The sequence below is a fragment of the Nerophis lumbriciformis genome, linkage group LG33 (genome assembly GCF_033978685.3).
Source record: "Nerophis lumbriciformis linkage group LG33, RoL_Nlum_v2.1, whole genome shotgun sequence".
Classification (NCBI taxonomy): Eukaryota; Metazoa; Chordata; class Actinopteri; order Syngnathiformes; family Syngnathidae; genus Nerophis; species Nerophis lumbriciformis.
This window is the reverse complement of record NC_084580.2, coordinates 21,080,001-21,095,333: the sequence shown is the minus strand read 5'-3', so window position 1 is coordinate 21,095,333 and position 15,333 is coordinate 21,080,001. Positions and strand designations below refer to the sequence as shown.

The window sequence follows — 15,333 nt, the reverse complement described above, 5'->3', positions numbered from 1 at the left end:
TCCATTCCATAATTTAATTCCACATACTGATATGCTAAAAGTTCTAAGTGTTGTACGTGCATATAAATGTTTGTATTAGATCTTTTAAGCAGCTGTTTTTTGTTTACATTGTTATTGCCTTCTGGTTAGCTAATGTTTGCCCTGCAGGTAATAGTCACTTTTCCACCCCTTTATATATTAGGTATAGTTGTAAGTAAAAAAAAGAAGGTCAAAGACAAAGCTTTTCGGGTTCTTGTGAGTATATACACTTCACTGCCGATGTGGGGGGGGGGGGGCGCCACCTAAAATCTTGCCTAGGGCGCCAGATTGGTTAGGGCCAGGCCTGATCATATCAGTACAATTTTTAACTTCTTTACTTAATCCATTCCATAATTTAATTCCACAAACTGATATGTGTTGTACGTGCATATAAATGTTTGTATTAGATCTTTTAAGCAGGTGTTTTTTGTTTACATTGTTATTGCCTTCTGGTTAGCTAATGTTTGCCCTGCAGGTAATAGTCACTTTTCCACCCCTTTATATATTAGGTATAGTTGTAAGTAAAAAAAAAAAAAGGTCAAAGACAAAGCTATTCGGGTTCTTGTGAGTATATACACTTCACTGCCGATGTGGGGGGGGGGGGGGGGGGGGGGGCGCCACCTAAAATCTTGCCTAGGGCGCCAGATTGGTTAGGGCCAGGCCTGATCATATCAGTACAATTTTTAACTTCTTTACTTAATCCATTCCATAATTTAATTCCACATACTGATATGCTAAAAGTTCTAAGTGTTGTACGTGCATATAAATGTTTGTATTAGATCTTTTAAGCAGGTGTTTTTTGTTTACATTGTTATTGCCTTCTGGTTAGCTAATGTTTGCCCTGCAGGTAATAGTCACTTTTCCACCCCTTTATATATTAGGTATAGTTGTAAGTAGTGATGGGTTGATGAGGCGTCATGAAGCGTTTCGACACATTGCAAAACTGTATTGATACTGTGTCGATACTGTGTCACTAAATACTGACATCTGCTGGACATTAAAAATCCCTACAGGCAACCTATGGACCGACTCAACTGACACTGATGTTATGCCCTAGTACAGGGGTCACCAACCTTTTTGAAACCAAAAACTACTTCTTGGGTACTGATTAATGCAAAAGGCTACCAGTTTGATACACACTTAAATAAATAAATATATTGTCATTTGTAAGTTACACGTAAGTGGGATTTAAACAAGAATAGCTAAATAAATAAATGTATATATATAAAAAAATGGGTATTTCTGTCTGTCATTCCGTCGTACATTTTTTTTTCCTTTTACGGAAGGTTTTTTGTAGAGAATAAATGATGAAAAAAACACTTAATTGAACGGTTTAAAAGAGGAGAAAACACGAAAACATTTAAAATACAATTTTGAAACATAGTTTATCTTCAATTTCGACTCTTTAAAATTCAAAATTCAACCGACAAAAAAAAGAGAAAAACTAGCTTATTTGAATCTTTTTGAAAAAATTAAAAAAAGAATTTATGGAACATCATTAGTAATTTTTCCTGATTAAGATACATTTTAGAATTTTGATGACCTGTTTTAAATTGGTTAAAATCCAATCTGCACTTTGTTAGAATATTTAACAAATTGGACCAAGCTATATTTCTAACAAAGACAAATCAGTATTTCTTCTAGATTTTCCAGAATAAAATTTTTAAAATAAATTAAAAATACTTTGAAATAAGATTTAAATTTGATTCTACAGATTTTCTAGATTTGCCAGAATAATTTTTTTGAATTTTAATCATAGTAAGTTTGAAGAAATATTTCACAAATATTCTTCGTCGAAAAAACAGAAGCTAAAATATTTATTATTCTTTACAATAAAAAATAAAAAAATTTACTTGAAGATTGATTTAAATTGTCAGGAAAGAAGAGGAAGAAATTTAAAAGGTAAAAAGGTATATTTGTTTAAAAATCCTAAAATCATTTTTAAGGTTGTATTTTTTCTCTAAAATTGTATTTCTAAAAGTAATAAGTAGCAAAGTAAAAAATAAATGAATTTATTTAAACAAGTGAAGACCCATCCATCCATCCATTTTCTACCGCTTATTCCAAGTGAAGAGCAAGTCTTTAAAATATTTTCTTGGATTTTCAAATTCTATTTGAGTTTTGTCTCTTTTAGAATTAAAAATGTCGAGCAAAGCGAGACCAGCTTGCTAGTAAATAAATAAAATTTAAAAAATAGAGGCAGCTCACTGGTAAGTGCTGCTCTTTGAGCTATTTTTAGAACAGGCCAGCGGGCGACTGATCTGGTCCTTACGGGCTACCTGGTGCCCGCGGGCACCGCGTTGGTGACCCCTGCCCTAGTATATACAATAATATAAACCAAGTCATTGTATTTCATTTAGGATTATTTCATATCTTCATTTAAATAAAAATATATTTTTATCTTTTTTAGATACAGTCAATAAATAATGTGAACATGTATCATAACATGGAAATCTAAGAGAACGTGTTGTGAATGATTGTGGAATGGGAATTTTTTTAATTTTATTTTTTTACACATTTTTATTAAAAAAAATAAAAATAAAAGTTTTTCCGACATATTACATTTTAGACGATTTCTCTTCTTAGTTATTATTTCTCCGGCTGTAGAAAAGAGCCGCTCACAGGGCACAGAGGAGGCGTCAGTGCGACACAGTTGGCGTATCGGTCACGTGACCAAAACAGCTCATGATCGGTCACGTGACTTTCTAAAAGTGGTACGCGCACCGACACAGGGTTTTGCTCTATGAGCTCGACGCATGCGCCGATGCATCGGTGTTGCCGGACCCATCACTAGTTGTAAGTAAAAAAAAAAAAGGTCAAAGACAAAGCTTTTCGGGTTCTTGTGAGTATATACACTTCACTGCCGATGTGGGGGGCGCGCCACCTAAAATCTTGCCTAGGGCGCCAGATTGGTTAGGGCCGGGGCCTGAGTCGGCCTATATTGCAATAATACATTAATACAGCTTAAATGTGAGCAGTCTTCCAAACCGCCGCTAGATGGCGGCAGGTTTTAACGTCAAGCGGTCTTGACTGCCGTAAAAACCTCAATAGAAAAAGAAAGGCGAAAGTTAGCGAGACGACCCGAGACAAAGCGTCCGCTCGACGGAGTTTATCCGCGTTAAAACCTTCAAAAATGTTGAAAGTGTTGGTGAAGGAGCGGCTGTTGGCGGCAGCCGACGAAATATTCGCGCTGTTCGAAAGAACGATAACGTCGTACGAGGAGGAACTTTCTCGAACGAGAGAGGAGAAGGAGCGACATCGACAACAAATGGAAGCTGTGGGCAAAACACACGTCATGTTACGCGTTGAAGGTATGTTTAAATGTTCATTCTAGCTCATTATTTAAACTAGTTTATGTCGTTAATATACTGAGTTGGGGATAAAACATGAAATACCTTTTTTTATTTGTGTCATCGCAGTAGGGTCATGGAAGGGTACAATCTAAGATGGCGGCCAAAGTGTTCAACATTTAAACATTATAACGCACGATTGTGTCATACATGTCAACAATAAGGTTCCTAAATAAGGATCATTTATCCACCGTGCTGCCGTACAATTATTTATACAAACCCCGTTTCCATATGAGTTGGGAAATTGTGTTGGATGTAAATATAAACGGAATACAATGATTTGCAAATCCTTTTCAACCCATATTCAATTGAATGCACTACAAAGACAACATATTTGATGTTCAAACTCATAAACTTCATAATAATTAACTTAGAATTTCATGGCTGCAACACGTGCCAAAGTAGTTGGGAAAGGGCATGTTCACCACTGTGTTACATGGCCTTTCCTTTTAACAACACTCAGTAAACGTTTGGGAACTGAGGAGACACATTTTTGAAGCTTCTCAGGTGGAATTCTTTCCCATTCTTGCTTGATGTACAGCTTAAGTTGTTCAACAGTCCGGGGGTCTCCGTTGTGCTATTTTAGGCTTCATAATGCACCACACATTTTCAATGTCTGGACTACAGGCAGGCCAGTCTAGTACCCGCACTCTTTTACTATGAAGCCACGTTGATGTAACGCGTGGCTTGACATTGTCTTGCTGAAATAAGCAGGGGCGTCCATGGTAACGTTGCTTGGATGGCAACATATGTTGCTCCAAAACCTGTATGTACCTTTCAGCATTAATGGCACCTTCACAGATGTGTAAGTTACCCATGTCTTGGGCACTAATACACCCCCATACCGTCACAAATGCTGGCTTTTCAACTTTGCGCCTATAACAATCCGGATGGTTCTTTTCCTCTTTGGTCCGGAGGACACGACGTCCACAGTTTCCAAAAACAATTTGAAATGTGGACTCGTCAGACCACAGAACACTTTTCCACTTTGTATCAGTCCATCTTAGATGAGCTCAGGCCCAGCGAAGCCGACGGCGTTTCTGGGTGTTGTTGATAAACGGTTTTCGCCTTGCATAGGAGAGTTTTAACTTGCACTTACAGATGTAGCGACCAACTGTAGTTACTGACAGTGGGTTTCTGAAGTGTTCCTGAGCCCATGTGGTGATATCCTTTACACACTGATGTCGCTTGTTGATGCAGTACAGCCTGAGGGATCGAAGGTCACGGGCTTAGCTGCTTACGTGCAGTGATTTCTGCAGATTCTCTGAACCCTTTGATGATATTACGGACCGTAGATGGTGAAATCCCTAAATTCCTTGCAATAGCTGGTTGAGAAAGGTTCTTTTTAAACTGTTGGACAATTTTCAACTTTGCGCCTATAACAATCCGGATGGTTCTTTTCCTCTTTCGTCCGGAGGACACGACGTCCACAGTTTCCAAAAACAATTGGAAATGTGGACTCGTCAGACCACAGAACACTTTTCCACTTTGTATCAGTCCATCTTAGATGAGCTCAGGCCCAGCGAAGCCGACGGCGTTTCTGGGTGTTGTTGATAAACGGTTTTCGCCCTGCATAGGAGAGTTTTAACTTGCACTTACAGATGTAGCGACCAACTGTAGTTACTGACAGTGGGTTTCTGAAGTGTTCCTGAGCCCATGTGGTGATATCCTTTACACACTGATGTCGCTTGTTGATGCAGTACAGCCTGAGGGATCCAAGGTCACGGGCATTCAACCTTTACGTGCAGTGATTTCTCCAGATTCTCTGAACCCTTTGATGATATTACGGACCGTAGATGGTGAAATCCCTAAATTCCTTGCAATAGCTGGTTGAGAAAGGTTTTTCTTAAACTGTTCAACAATTTGCTCACGCATTTGTTGACAAAGTGGTGACCCTCGCCCCATCCTTGTTTGTGAATGACTGAGCATTTCATGGAATCTACTTTTATACCCAATCATGGCACCCACCTGTTCCCAATTAGCCTGCTCACCTGTGGGATGTTCCAAATAAGTGTTTGATGAGCATTCCTCAACTTTATCAGTATTTATTGCCACCTTTCCCAACTTCTTTGTCACGTGTTGCTGGCATCAAATTCTAAAGTTAATGATTATTTGCACACAAAAAAAAGGTTTATCAGTTTGAACATCAAATATGTTGTCTTTGTAGCATATTCAACTGAATATGGGTTGAAAATGATTTGCAAATCATTGTATTTCGTTTATATTTACATCTAACACAATTTCCCAACTCATATGGAAACGGGGTTTGTGTATTTGTACGACCTATCGGGAAAAAAAAGGACCAGAAAAACAAAATATATGAAATGTAAACATTCGATGTAAAATGTAGCCTTCCCCTTATTATAATCCCTCAGCTATCAAGGCCAAAGGAAATGTCAACACAAGCATGGAAAATCAATCAATCAATGTTTATTTATATAGCCCTAAATCACAAGTGTCTCAAAGGGCTGCACAAGCCACAACGACATCCGCGGTACAGAGCCCACATAAGGGCAAGGAAAAACTCACAACCCAGTGGGACGTCGATGTGAATGACTATGAGAAACCTTGGAGAGGACTGCATATGTGGGTGACCCCCCCTTTAGGGGAGACCAGATGCAATGGACGTCGAGTGGGTCTGACATAATATTGTGAAAGTCCAGTCCATAGTGGATCTAACATAATAGTGAGAATCCAGTCCATAGTGCATCTAACATAATAGTGTGAGTCCAGTCCATAGTGCATCTAACATAATAGTGAGAGTCCAGTCCATAGTGGATCTAACATAATATTGTGAAAGTCCAGTCCATAGTGGATCTAACATAATAGTGAGAGTCCAGTCCATAGTGGTTCTAACATAATATTGTGAAAGTCCAGTCCATAGTGGATCTAACATAATAATGAAAGTCCAGTCCATAGTAGATCTAACATAATAGTGAGAGTCCAGTCCATAGTAGATCTAACATAATAGTGAGAGTCCAGTCCATAGTGGATCTAACATAATAGTGAGAGTCCAGTCCATAGTGGATCTAACATAATAGTGAGAGTCCAGTCCATAGTGGGGCCAGCAGGAGACCATCCCGAGCGGAGACGGGTCAGCAGTGCAGAGATGTCCCCAACCGATGCACAGGCGAGCGGTCCACCCCGGGTCCCGACTGGACAGCCAGCACTTCATCCATGGCCACCGGACCGGTGTCCCCCACCATGAATCAATTTAAGTGGACCCCGACTTAAACAAGTTGAAAAACGTATTGGGGTGTTACCATTTAGTGGTCAATTGTACGGAATACGTACTGTACTGTGCAATCTACTAATAATAGTGTCAATCAATCAATCCCACATCAGGGCAAGAAAAAACTCAACCCAATGCGATGACAATAAGAAACCTTGGAGGGGACCATTAGAGGGTAGCGTGTAACAGTAAATAACGATTTTGCGTATAAATTTAAATATATTTTTAAATTTCTTACGTAAAGAGTAAAAAAAAATCTGCAGATTTTACCACTGTTTTTTACAGGGAAAAAATTGCCAGACTTTTACTGTAAAATATATGGTGATTTTTCTTTTTAAATTGTTATTTTTACAACATTTTACTGTATTAAATAGAAATACAGTATTGATGTTTAATTTTATTTTGGCAACTCAGCTGCCAGTTTTTTACCATAATAAAATGTGGTACCATGAAATGATCAACCGTGGATTTTACAGTTAAAAAACCCCAAAAACTGACAGCTCAGTGGACATATTTTTACTGTAATAGAACAAACATTGGTCGTTGTTTTTTTTCCAATTTACTGCTGTTAAAAGACTCCTTAAATTTTATAGTAAAATCTATTGGTCATTTTTTTGGTGTACAATTTGATGGATAACTTGCTTCGAAATCATAAGTTAAGGAGATATTTAATAATAATATTAATAATAATTAAAGCTGCAAGCAGCGATGGACGGGACCGACTTTGACGGCACATAAAATCCAAACCGGAGCAGTAATTAAAACTCTTTGGTCATTTTTTAATCACAAGGGTTCAATCTCTCTCCTGTGCTAGTTTGAAGCTGACACGACAAACGCGCTCAGAGGAGATAATGTTTGAAAAAAGGTGACTGGTTTTTACAAAACTTTTGTTTTGAAGGGGGAATTGCAAACTTCCTGTTGATTTTTGCTGGGGGTTGTCAATATAGGAAATGTAGGTCTAAGTGAGACCTACATAGAGGTTTTTGTTTCATGTCTCTAAGACATTCCTACTGGAAGTTACAGGCAGTTTTGTCTGAGTTTTCTTCCTAGGAGCAGTTGTGTCTGTGTTTTCTTCCTAAGGGGCGCTAGAGTGCAATTTTGAGTTTTGGGGTTGGGTTTTTTCATTAGATCGCAATTGTTGCCAGTCCTGATGTGTGTGTCCAGTTTGGTGAGTTTTGAAGCATGTTAAGGGGGTCAAATTACAGCTCAAAGAGGCAAAAGTGACTGTTTTTACTAAAATTTTGTTTTGAAGGGGGAATTGCCAACTTCCTGTTGATTTTTGCTGAAGGATGTCAATGTATGAAATGTAGGTCTAAGTCAGACCTACATAGAGGTTTTTGTTTCATGTCTCTACGACATTCCTACCGGAAGTTACAAGCAGTTTTGTCTGTTTTTTCCTAAGGGGGCGCTAGAGCGCAATTTTGAGTTTTGGGGTTGGGTTTTTTCATTAGATCGCAATTGTTGCCAGTCCTGATGTGTGTGTCCAGTTTGGTGAGTTTTGAAGCATGTTAAGGGGGTCAAATTACAGCTCAAAGAGGCAAAAGTGACTGTTTTTACTAAAATTTTGTTTTGAAGGGGGAATTGCCAACTTCCTGTTGATTTTTGCTGAAGGATGTCAATGTATGAAATCTAGGTCTAAGTCAGACCTACATAGAGGTTTTTGTTTCATGTCCCTACGACATTCCTACCGGAAGTTACACGCAGTTTTGTCTGTTTTTTCCTAAGGGGGCGCTAGAGCGCAATTTTGAGTTTTGGGGTTTGGTTTTTTGATTAGATCGCAATTTTTGCCAGTCCTGATGTGTGTGTCAAATATGGTGAGTTTTGAAGCATGCTAAGGGGGTCAAATTACAGCTCAAAGAGGCGGCGGAATAATAATAATAAAACACACGAAGTACAATAGGGTCATCTGTCCCAAAGGGACATTGCGGTCCCGAATAATACATTTTATTTGGTATAGCGCTTTTCAGAGCACTCAAAGACGCTTTACAGGATAAAAAAAATTAACATATAAAACAGTTTAAAGTAATAACATAAAAGTATTTTATTAGTATTTATTTTTATATACTATTTTTATTTAGTATTTAAGTATTTATTTGGATTTTGACCAACAAAGTTAGATGATATAATATTTGTCCAGTCCATAGTAGATCTGACATAATAGTGAGAGTCCAGTCCATAGTGGATCTAACATAATAGTGAAAGTCCAGTCCATAGTAGATCTAACATAATAGTGAGAGTCCAGTCCATAGTGGATCTAACATAATAGTGAGAGTCCAGTCCATAGTGGATCTAACATAATAGTGAGAGTCCAGTCCATAGTGGATCTAACATAATAGTGAGAGTCCAGTCCATAGTGGATCTAACATAATAGTGAAAGTCCAGTCCATAGTAGATCTAACATAATAGTGAGAGTCCAGTCCATAGTGGATCTAACATAATAGTGAGAGTCTAGTCCATAGTGGATCTAACATAATAGTGAGAGTCCAGTCCATAGTGGATCTAACATAATAGTGAGAGTCCAGTCCATAGTGGATCTAACATAATAGTGAGAGTCCAGTCCATAGTGGATCTAACATAATAGTGAGAGTCCAGTCCATAGTGTATCCAACACAATAGTGAGAGTCATGGGTAATTGCAAACTTCCTGTTGATTTTTGCTGAAGGATGCCAATGTATGAAATGTAGGTCTAAGTGAGACCTACATAGAGGTTTTTGTTTCATGTCTCTAAGACATTCCTACTGGAAGTTACAGGCAGTTTTGTCTGAGTTTTCTTCCTAGGAGCAGTTGTGTCTGTGTTTTCTTCCTAGAGGGCGCTAGAGCAAAGTTAGATGATATAATATTTGTTGCAATAATGGACACAATTTTTTTTCCCCCTGTCAAACTAGAAAAAAAACCCTAATACCTTTTAGTAAGAAAATAAGAAAGTAGAGAAAGAAAATTTAAGGTATTTTATTGACACATATTATTTCCAGGCTTTTGCGGGCCATATAAAATGACGTGGAGGGCCAGATCTGGCCCGCGGGCCTTGAGTTTGACACCTGTGCAAAAAACACACCAATGAGCTTGTTTATAGATGTACAATAAAACTCCTCATAGGAAGTTGCCGTTTGTCATAACTTTGTGACATGACACAATGCACATTAATGGACATATCAAATAGAAAAGTGACAGGTTGTAGCCAAAGGCTGACTTCGATCAGCATTTCATTGCAAAGAAACAAGTCCAGGGCTCCCAGTAATTCAGCGTTTTAGTGACTTGTATTTTTCATGCACTTAAATCTGCTGTATTTATCCGGCACGAGTGGAAAGCCGGTCCCCGAAAATAATGCCTACATTAAAGGCCTACTGAAAGCCACTACTACTGACCACGCAGTCTGATAGTTTATATATCAATGATGAAATCTTAACATTGCAACACATGCCAATAGCTTACTAAAGTGCAATTTTAAATTTCGCGCGAAATATCCTGCTGAAAACGTCTCGGTATGATGACGTCAGCGCGTGACGTCACGGAGTGTAGAGGACATTTTGGGACAGCATGGTGGCCAGCTATTAAGTCGTCTGTTTTCATCGCAAAATTCCACAGTATTCTGGACATCTGTGTTGGTGAATCTTCTGCAATTTGTTCAATGAACAATGGAGACAGCAAAGAAGAAAGCTGTAGGTGGGAAGCGGTGTATTGCGGGCGGGTGTTGTGCCGGATAACGCACCCCCGTCGTAGAATGCACCCCTTGACTGTTGTGCCGTATAACATCCCGGAAGATGACAGTCAAGCTTTACCATTGGCCTGTGGAGAACTGGGACAACAGAGACTCTTACCAGGAGGACTTTGAGTTGGATACGCAGACGCGGTACCGTGAGTACGCATGCAGCTGCGGCTTCCAAACACTTGATCGCTTGCCCGTACGTGCGTGCCGCTATGTGCATGTCACGTACGTAACTTTGGGGACTTTGGGGAAATATATGTGCTGTATGAACTTTGGGGAGGTGAACGGTACTTTGGGCTGTGGGATTGAGTGTGTTGTGCAGGTGTTTGAGTTGGGTTATATGGACGGGAGGGGGGAGGTGTTTGTTATGCGGGATTAATTTGTGGCATATTAAATATAAGCCTGGTTGTGTTGTGGCTAATAGAGTATATATATGTCTTGTGTTTATTTACTGTTTTAGTCATTCCCAGCTGAATATCAGGTCCCACCCGCCTCTCACAGCATCTTCCCTATCTGACCTCTAGTCCTTCACTCTCACTTTCCTCATCCACAAATCTTTCATCCTCGCTCAAATTAATGGGGAAATCGTGGCTTTCTCGGTTCGAATCGCTCTCGCTGCTGGTGGCCATGATTGTAAACAATGTGCAGATGTGAGGAGCTCCACAACCTGTGACGTCACGCTACTCGTCTGCTACTTCCGGTACAGGCAAGGCTTTTTTATCAGCGACCAAAAGTTGCAAACTTTATCGTCGATGTTCTCTACTAAATCCTTTCAGCAAAAATATGGCAATATCGCGAAATGATCAAGTATGACTCATAGAATGGACCTGCTATCCCCGTTTTTAAATAAGAAAATCGCATTTCAGTAGGCCTTTAAATCGGTCCGTGGCGCAAAAAAGGTTGGGGACCACTGTCTTAAACAATGTGAACAAAATTGTAAAATCACACTGAACACTAGGGGTGTGGGAAAATATCGATTCGAATTCAAATCGCGATTCTCACGTTGTGCGATTCAGTATCGATTCTCATTTTTCATTCATTCGGGATGGTCTCCTGCTGGCCCCACTATGGACTGGACTCTCACAATATTATGTCAGACCCACTCGACGTTCATTGCATCCGGTCTCCCCTAGAGGGGGGAGGTCACCCACATATGCGGTCCTCTCCAAGGTTTCTCATAGTCATTCACATCGACGTCCCACTGGGGTGAGTTTTTCCTTGCCCTTATGTGGGCTCTGTACCGAGGATGTCGTTGTGGCTTGTGCAGCCCTTTGAGACACTTGTGGTTTAGGGCTATATAAATAGACATTGCTTGCGGTAGTTGTGGATCGGTGGAGGGAATAGTCCGAAGACCTCCTCAATCCCACCAACACGTCTTCCTATGAGGAAACAGTGCCTGGGGAATCTGTGGTGGGCTCTCCTATTTCTGGGGCTGAGGTTGCTGAGGTAGTTAAAAAGCTCCTCGGTGGCAAGGCCCCGGGAGTAGATGAGATCCGCCCGGAGTCTCTGGATGCTGTGGGGCTGTCTTGGTTGACAAGACTCTGCAGCATCGCGTGGACATCGAGGGCGGTACCTCTGGATTGGCAGACCGGGGTGGTGGTTCCTCTCTTTAAAAAGGGGAACCGGAGGGTGTGTTCTAACTATCGTGGGATCACACACCTCAGCCTTCCCGGTAAGGTCTATTCGGGTGTACTGGAGAGGAGGCTATGCCAGGTGGTCGAACCTCGGATTCAGGAGGAACAGTGTGGTTTTCGTCCTGGTCGTGGAACTGTGGACCAGCTCTATACTCTTGGCAGGGTCCTTGAGGGTGCATGGGAGTTTGCCCAACCAGTCTACATGTGTTTTGTGGACTTGGAGAAGGCATTCGACCGTGTCCCTCGGGAAGTCCTGTGGGGAGTGCTCAGAGAGTATGGGGTATCGGACTGTCTGATTGTGGCGGTCCGCTCCCTGTACGATCAGTGTCAGAGCTTGGTCCGCATTGCCGGCAGTAAGTCGGACGCGTTTCCAGTGAGGGTTGGACTCCGCCAAGGCTGCCCTTTGTCACCGATTCTGTTCGTAACTTTTATGAACAGAATTTCTAGGTGCAGTCAAGGCGTTGAGGCTGGATTAGCAGAGACCTAATCCTGGCTGCAGGATTAGGTCTCTGCTTTTTGCAGATGATGTGGTCCTGATGGCTTCATCTGGCCAGGATCTTCAGCTCTCACTGGATCGGTTCGCAGCCGAGTGTGAAGCGACTGGTATGAGAATCAGCACCTCCAAGTCCGAGTCCATGGTTCTCGCCCGGAAAAGGGTGGAGTGCCATCTCCGGGTTGGGGAGGAGATCTTGCCCCAAGTGGAGGAGTTCAAGTACCTCGGAGTCTTGTTCACGAGTGAGGGAAGAGTGGATGGTGAGATCGACAGGCGGATCGGTGCGGCGTCTTCAGTAATGCGGACGCTGTATCGATCCGTTGTGGTGAAGAAGGAGCTGAGCCGGAAGGCAAAGCTCTCAATTTACCGGTCGATCTACGTTCCCATCCTCACCTATGGTCATGAGCTTTGGGTTATGACCGAAAGGACAAGATCACGGGTACAAGCGGCTGAAATGAGTTTCCTCCGCCGGGTGGCGGGGCTCTCCCTTAGAGATAGGGTGAGAAGCTCTGTCATCCGGGGGGAGCTCAAAGTAAAGCCGCTGCTCCTCCACATCGAGAGGAGCCAGATGAGGTGGTTCGGGCATCTGGTCAGGATGCCACCCGAACGCCTCCCTAGGGAAGTTTTTAGGGCACGTCCGACCGGTAGGAGGCCACGGGGAAGACCCAGGACACGTTGGGAAGACTGGCCTGGGAACGCCTCGGGATACCCCGGGAGGAGCTGGACGAAGTGGCTCGGGAGAGGGAAGTATGGGCTTCCCTGCTTAGGCTGCTGCCCCCGCGACCCGACCTCGGATAAGCGGAAGAAGATGGATGGATGATCATTGATTGATTTTTCAAAAATCTATTTTTTATTAAATTTTTAATTTTAATTTTTTAAATTAATCAATCCAACAAAACAATACACAGAAATACCATAACAATGCAATCCAATTCCGTAAACGCGTTAGCATATTAGCTAACAACGCTAGCTCGATGACATTACGATAGCACATACAAATATGCATGAAAACACTCCGACAGACGTCACACATGGGACGCTTTAGTAAGTACGAATTGTTTTAGTTGTATTGTAAAACTTACAAACGTTGCTCGGAGTGATGAATGAAGAATCCATACTAGTAGAAACGCTATGGACAGCAATTGTAATTTGGTTGAAAGCTTTGGTTGAAATCGTTTGATTTGACCCGCCAAAGGGTGTCGTCCAAATGTGATACGTATTCATACTGACCGTTTAAACTCGCTCTAATGTTGATATCCCATCACGGTCCAATATCAGCATAAAAAATATGTATCAGATTATATCGGCTTGCGTCTAAACTTTCCAATATTAATTTTAAAACAAGCAGTCCTGCAGAGTGTTTACTTGCGCAAAGCTGGACAGTTAACATGAAAATGTCCTCCAATAAGCACACAATTTCTTCTATTTTAGTCAAGTCATTTGACATTACGATAGCACGTACAAATATGCATGAAAACACTCCTACAGACGTCACACATGGGACGCTTTAGTAAGTACGAATTGTTTTAGTTGTATTGTAAAACGTACAGAAACGTTGCTTGGAGTGATGAATGAGGAATACATACGAGTAGAAACCCTATGGACGGCACTTCTACTTCCGGTTGAAAACTTTAGTCTAAACAGAAGGACACCGCAGTGAGTGAACTCGTCCAAAAGATGGCACCATAGCACAAATAATAACACACCTATTCACTGTATTTGCTTTGTTTGTTTTTTAAACATTTGTATTATGGCGCGAGCAAAGAAAAAAACATACATTTGCCACACCATCTTATAAGCTGCAGGGTTCAAAGCGTAGGAAAAAAGTCAGGAATTTACAGTACTTACAGTAAAAACACTTTGTAGGGCGCAACTTCCTGGAAAAGGCTACTTCCGAGTTAGACAGCATACCATAGTCCTCCCTTACGACATTTTAGCAAAAATATGTTTTCGTAAAATATGCATTTTCTTACATTCACGGGTTTTGTCGGGACTCCTGATGACGTTTTGAGACATCTCCTACAACTACAGCACCACAAATGTGCTGCTGAAGCAAGTCCGTTTTTTTGAATTTTTTGTAATGGTCCCCCCTTACGACATTTTAGCAAAAACATTTTTTCGTAAAATATGCATTTTCTTACATTTACGGGTTTTGTCTGGACTCCTCATTGCTGCCATCTCGTTATCATTATTAGCTTATTTCTAAATGTTACATTAAAACTAGAGATGTCCGATAATATCGGACTGCCGATATTATCGGCCGATAAATGCTTTAAAATGTAATATCGGAAATTATCGTTATCGGTTTCAAAAAGTACAATTTATGACTTTTTAAAACGCCTCTGTGTACAAGTGTATAAGGACCGCAAAATGGCACCCATTAGCAGACATTGTATCTGGCGTATTGTTTTACAATATAATGCAAAACCAAACTTTCTTACCTTCTGGTACCTGCTGATGTGTATTTGGGATCTGCATAAGTCCTGAAAATTTGCGCACGTCCGCCACTGTAGTCCGTGACGATGCCATAGTCGATTTTCTTTTTCTTTATCCTCTTGTTTAGGGGCATTCTAATATAAAGTAGCGTAAAGTTCTGACTAGAGCTGTCCGATAATATCGGACTGCCGATATTATCGGCCGATAAATGCTTTAAAATGTAACATCGGAAATTATCGTTATCGGTTTCAAAATTATCGGTATCTGTTTCAAAAAGTAAAATATATGACTTTTTAAAAGGCCGCTGTGTACACGGACGTAGGGAGAAGTACAGAGCGACAATAAACCTTAAAGGCACTGCCTTTGCGTGCCGGTCGAATCACACAACATCTACGGCTTTTCACACACACAAGTGAATGCAAAGCATACTTGGTCAACAGCCATACAGGTCACACTGAGGGTGG

At 41.0% G+C, this 15,333-nt stretch overlaps 1 protein-coding gene across 2 annotated transcripts in view; it reads left to right on the top strand.

Moving 5' to 3' along the window:
• Window positions 1-3,031: 3,031 nt before the first annotated feature.
• Window positions 3,032-15,333, top strand: part of LOC133575676 (uncharacterized) — a 53,216-nt gene continuing 40,914 nt past the window's right edge. For both annotated transcript variants that reach the window (XM_061928396.1, XM_061928395.1), the window contains exon 1: window positions 3,032-3,329. In XM_061928396.1, the coding sequence (XP_061784380.1) occupies window positions 3,152-3,329 (178 nt within the window). In that variant the 5' untranslated portion in view covers window positions 3,032-3,151. The remainder of the gene's footprint in view (window positions 3,330-15,333) is intronic.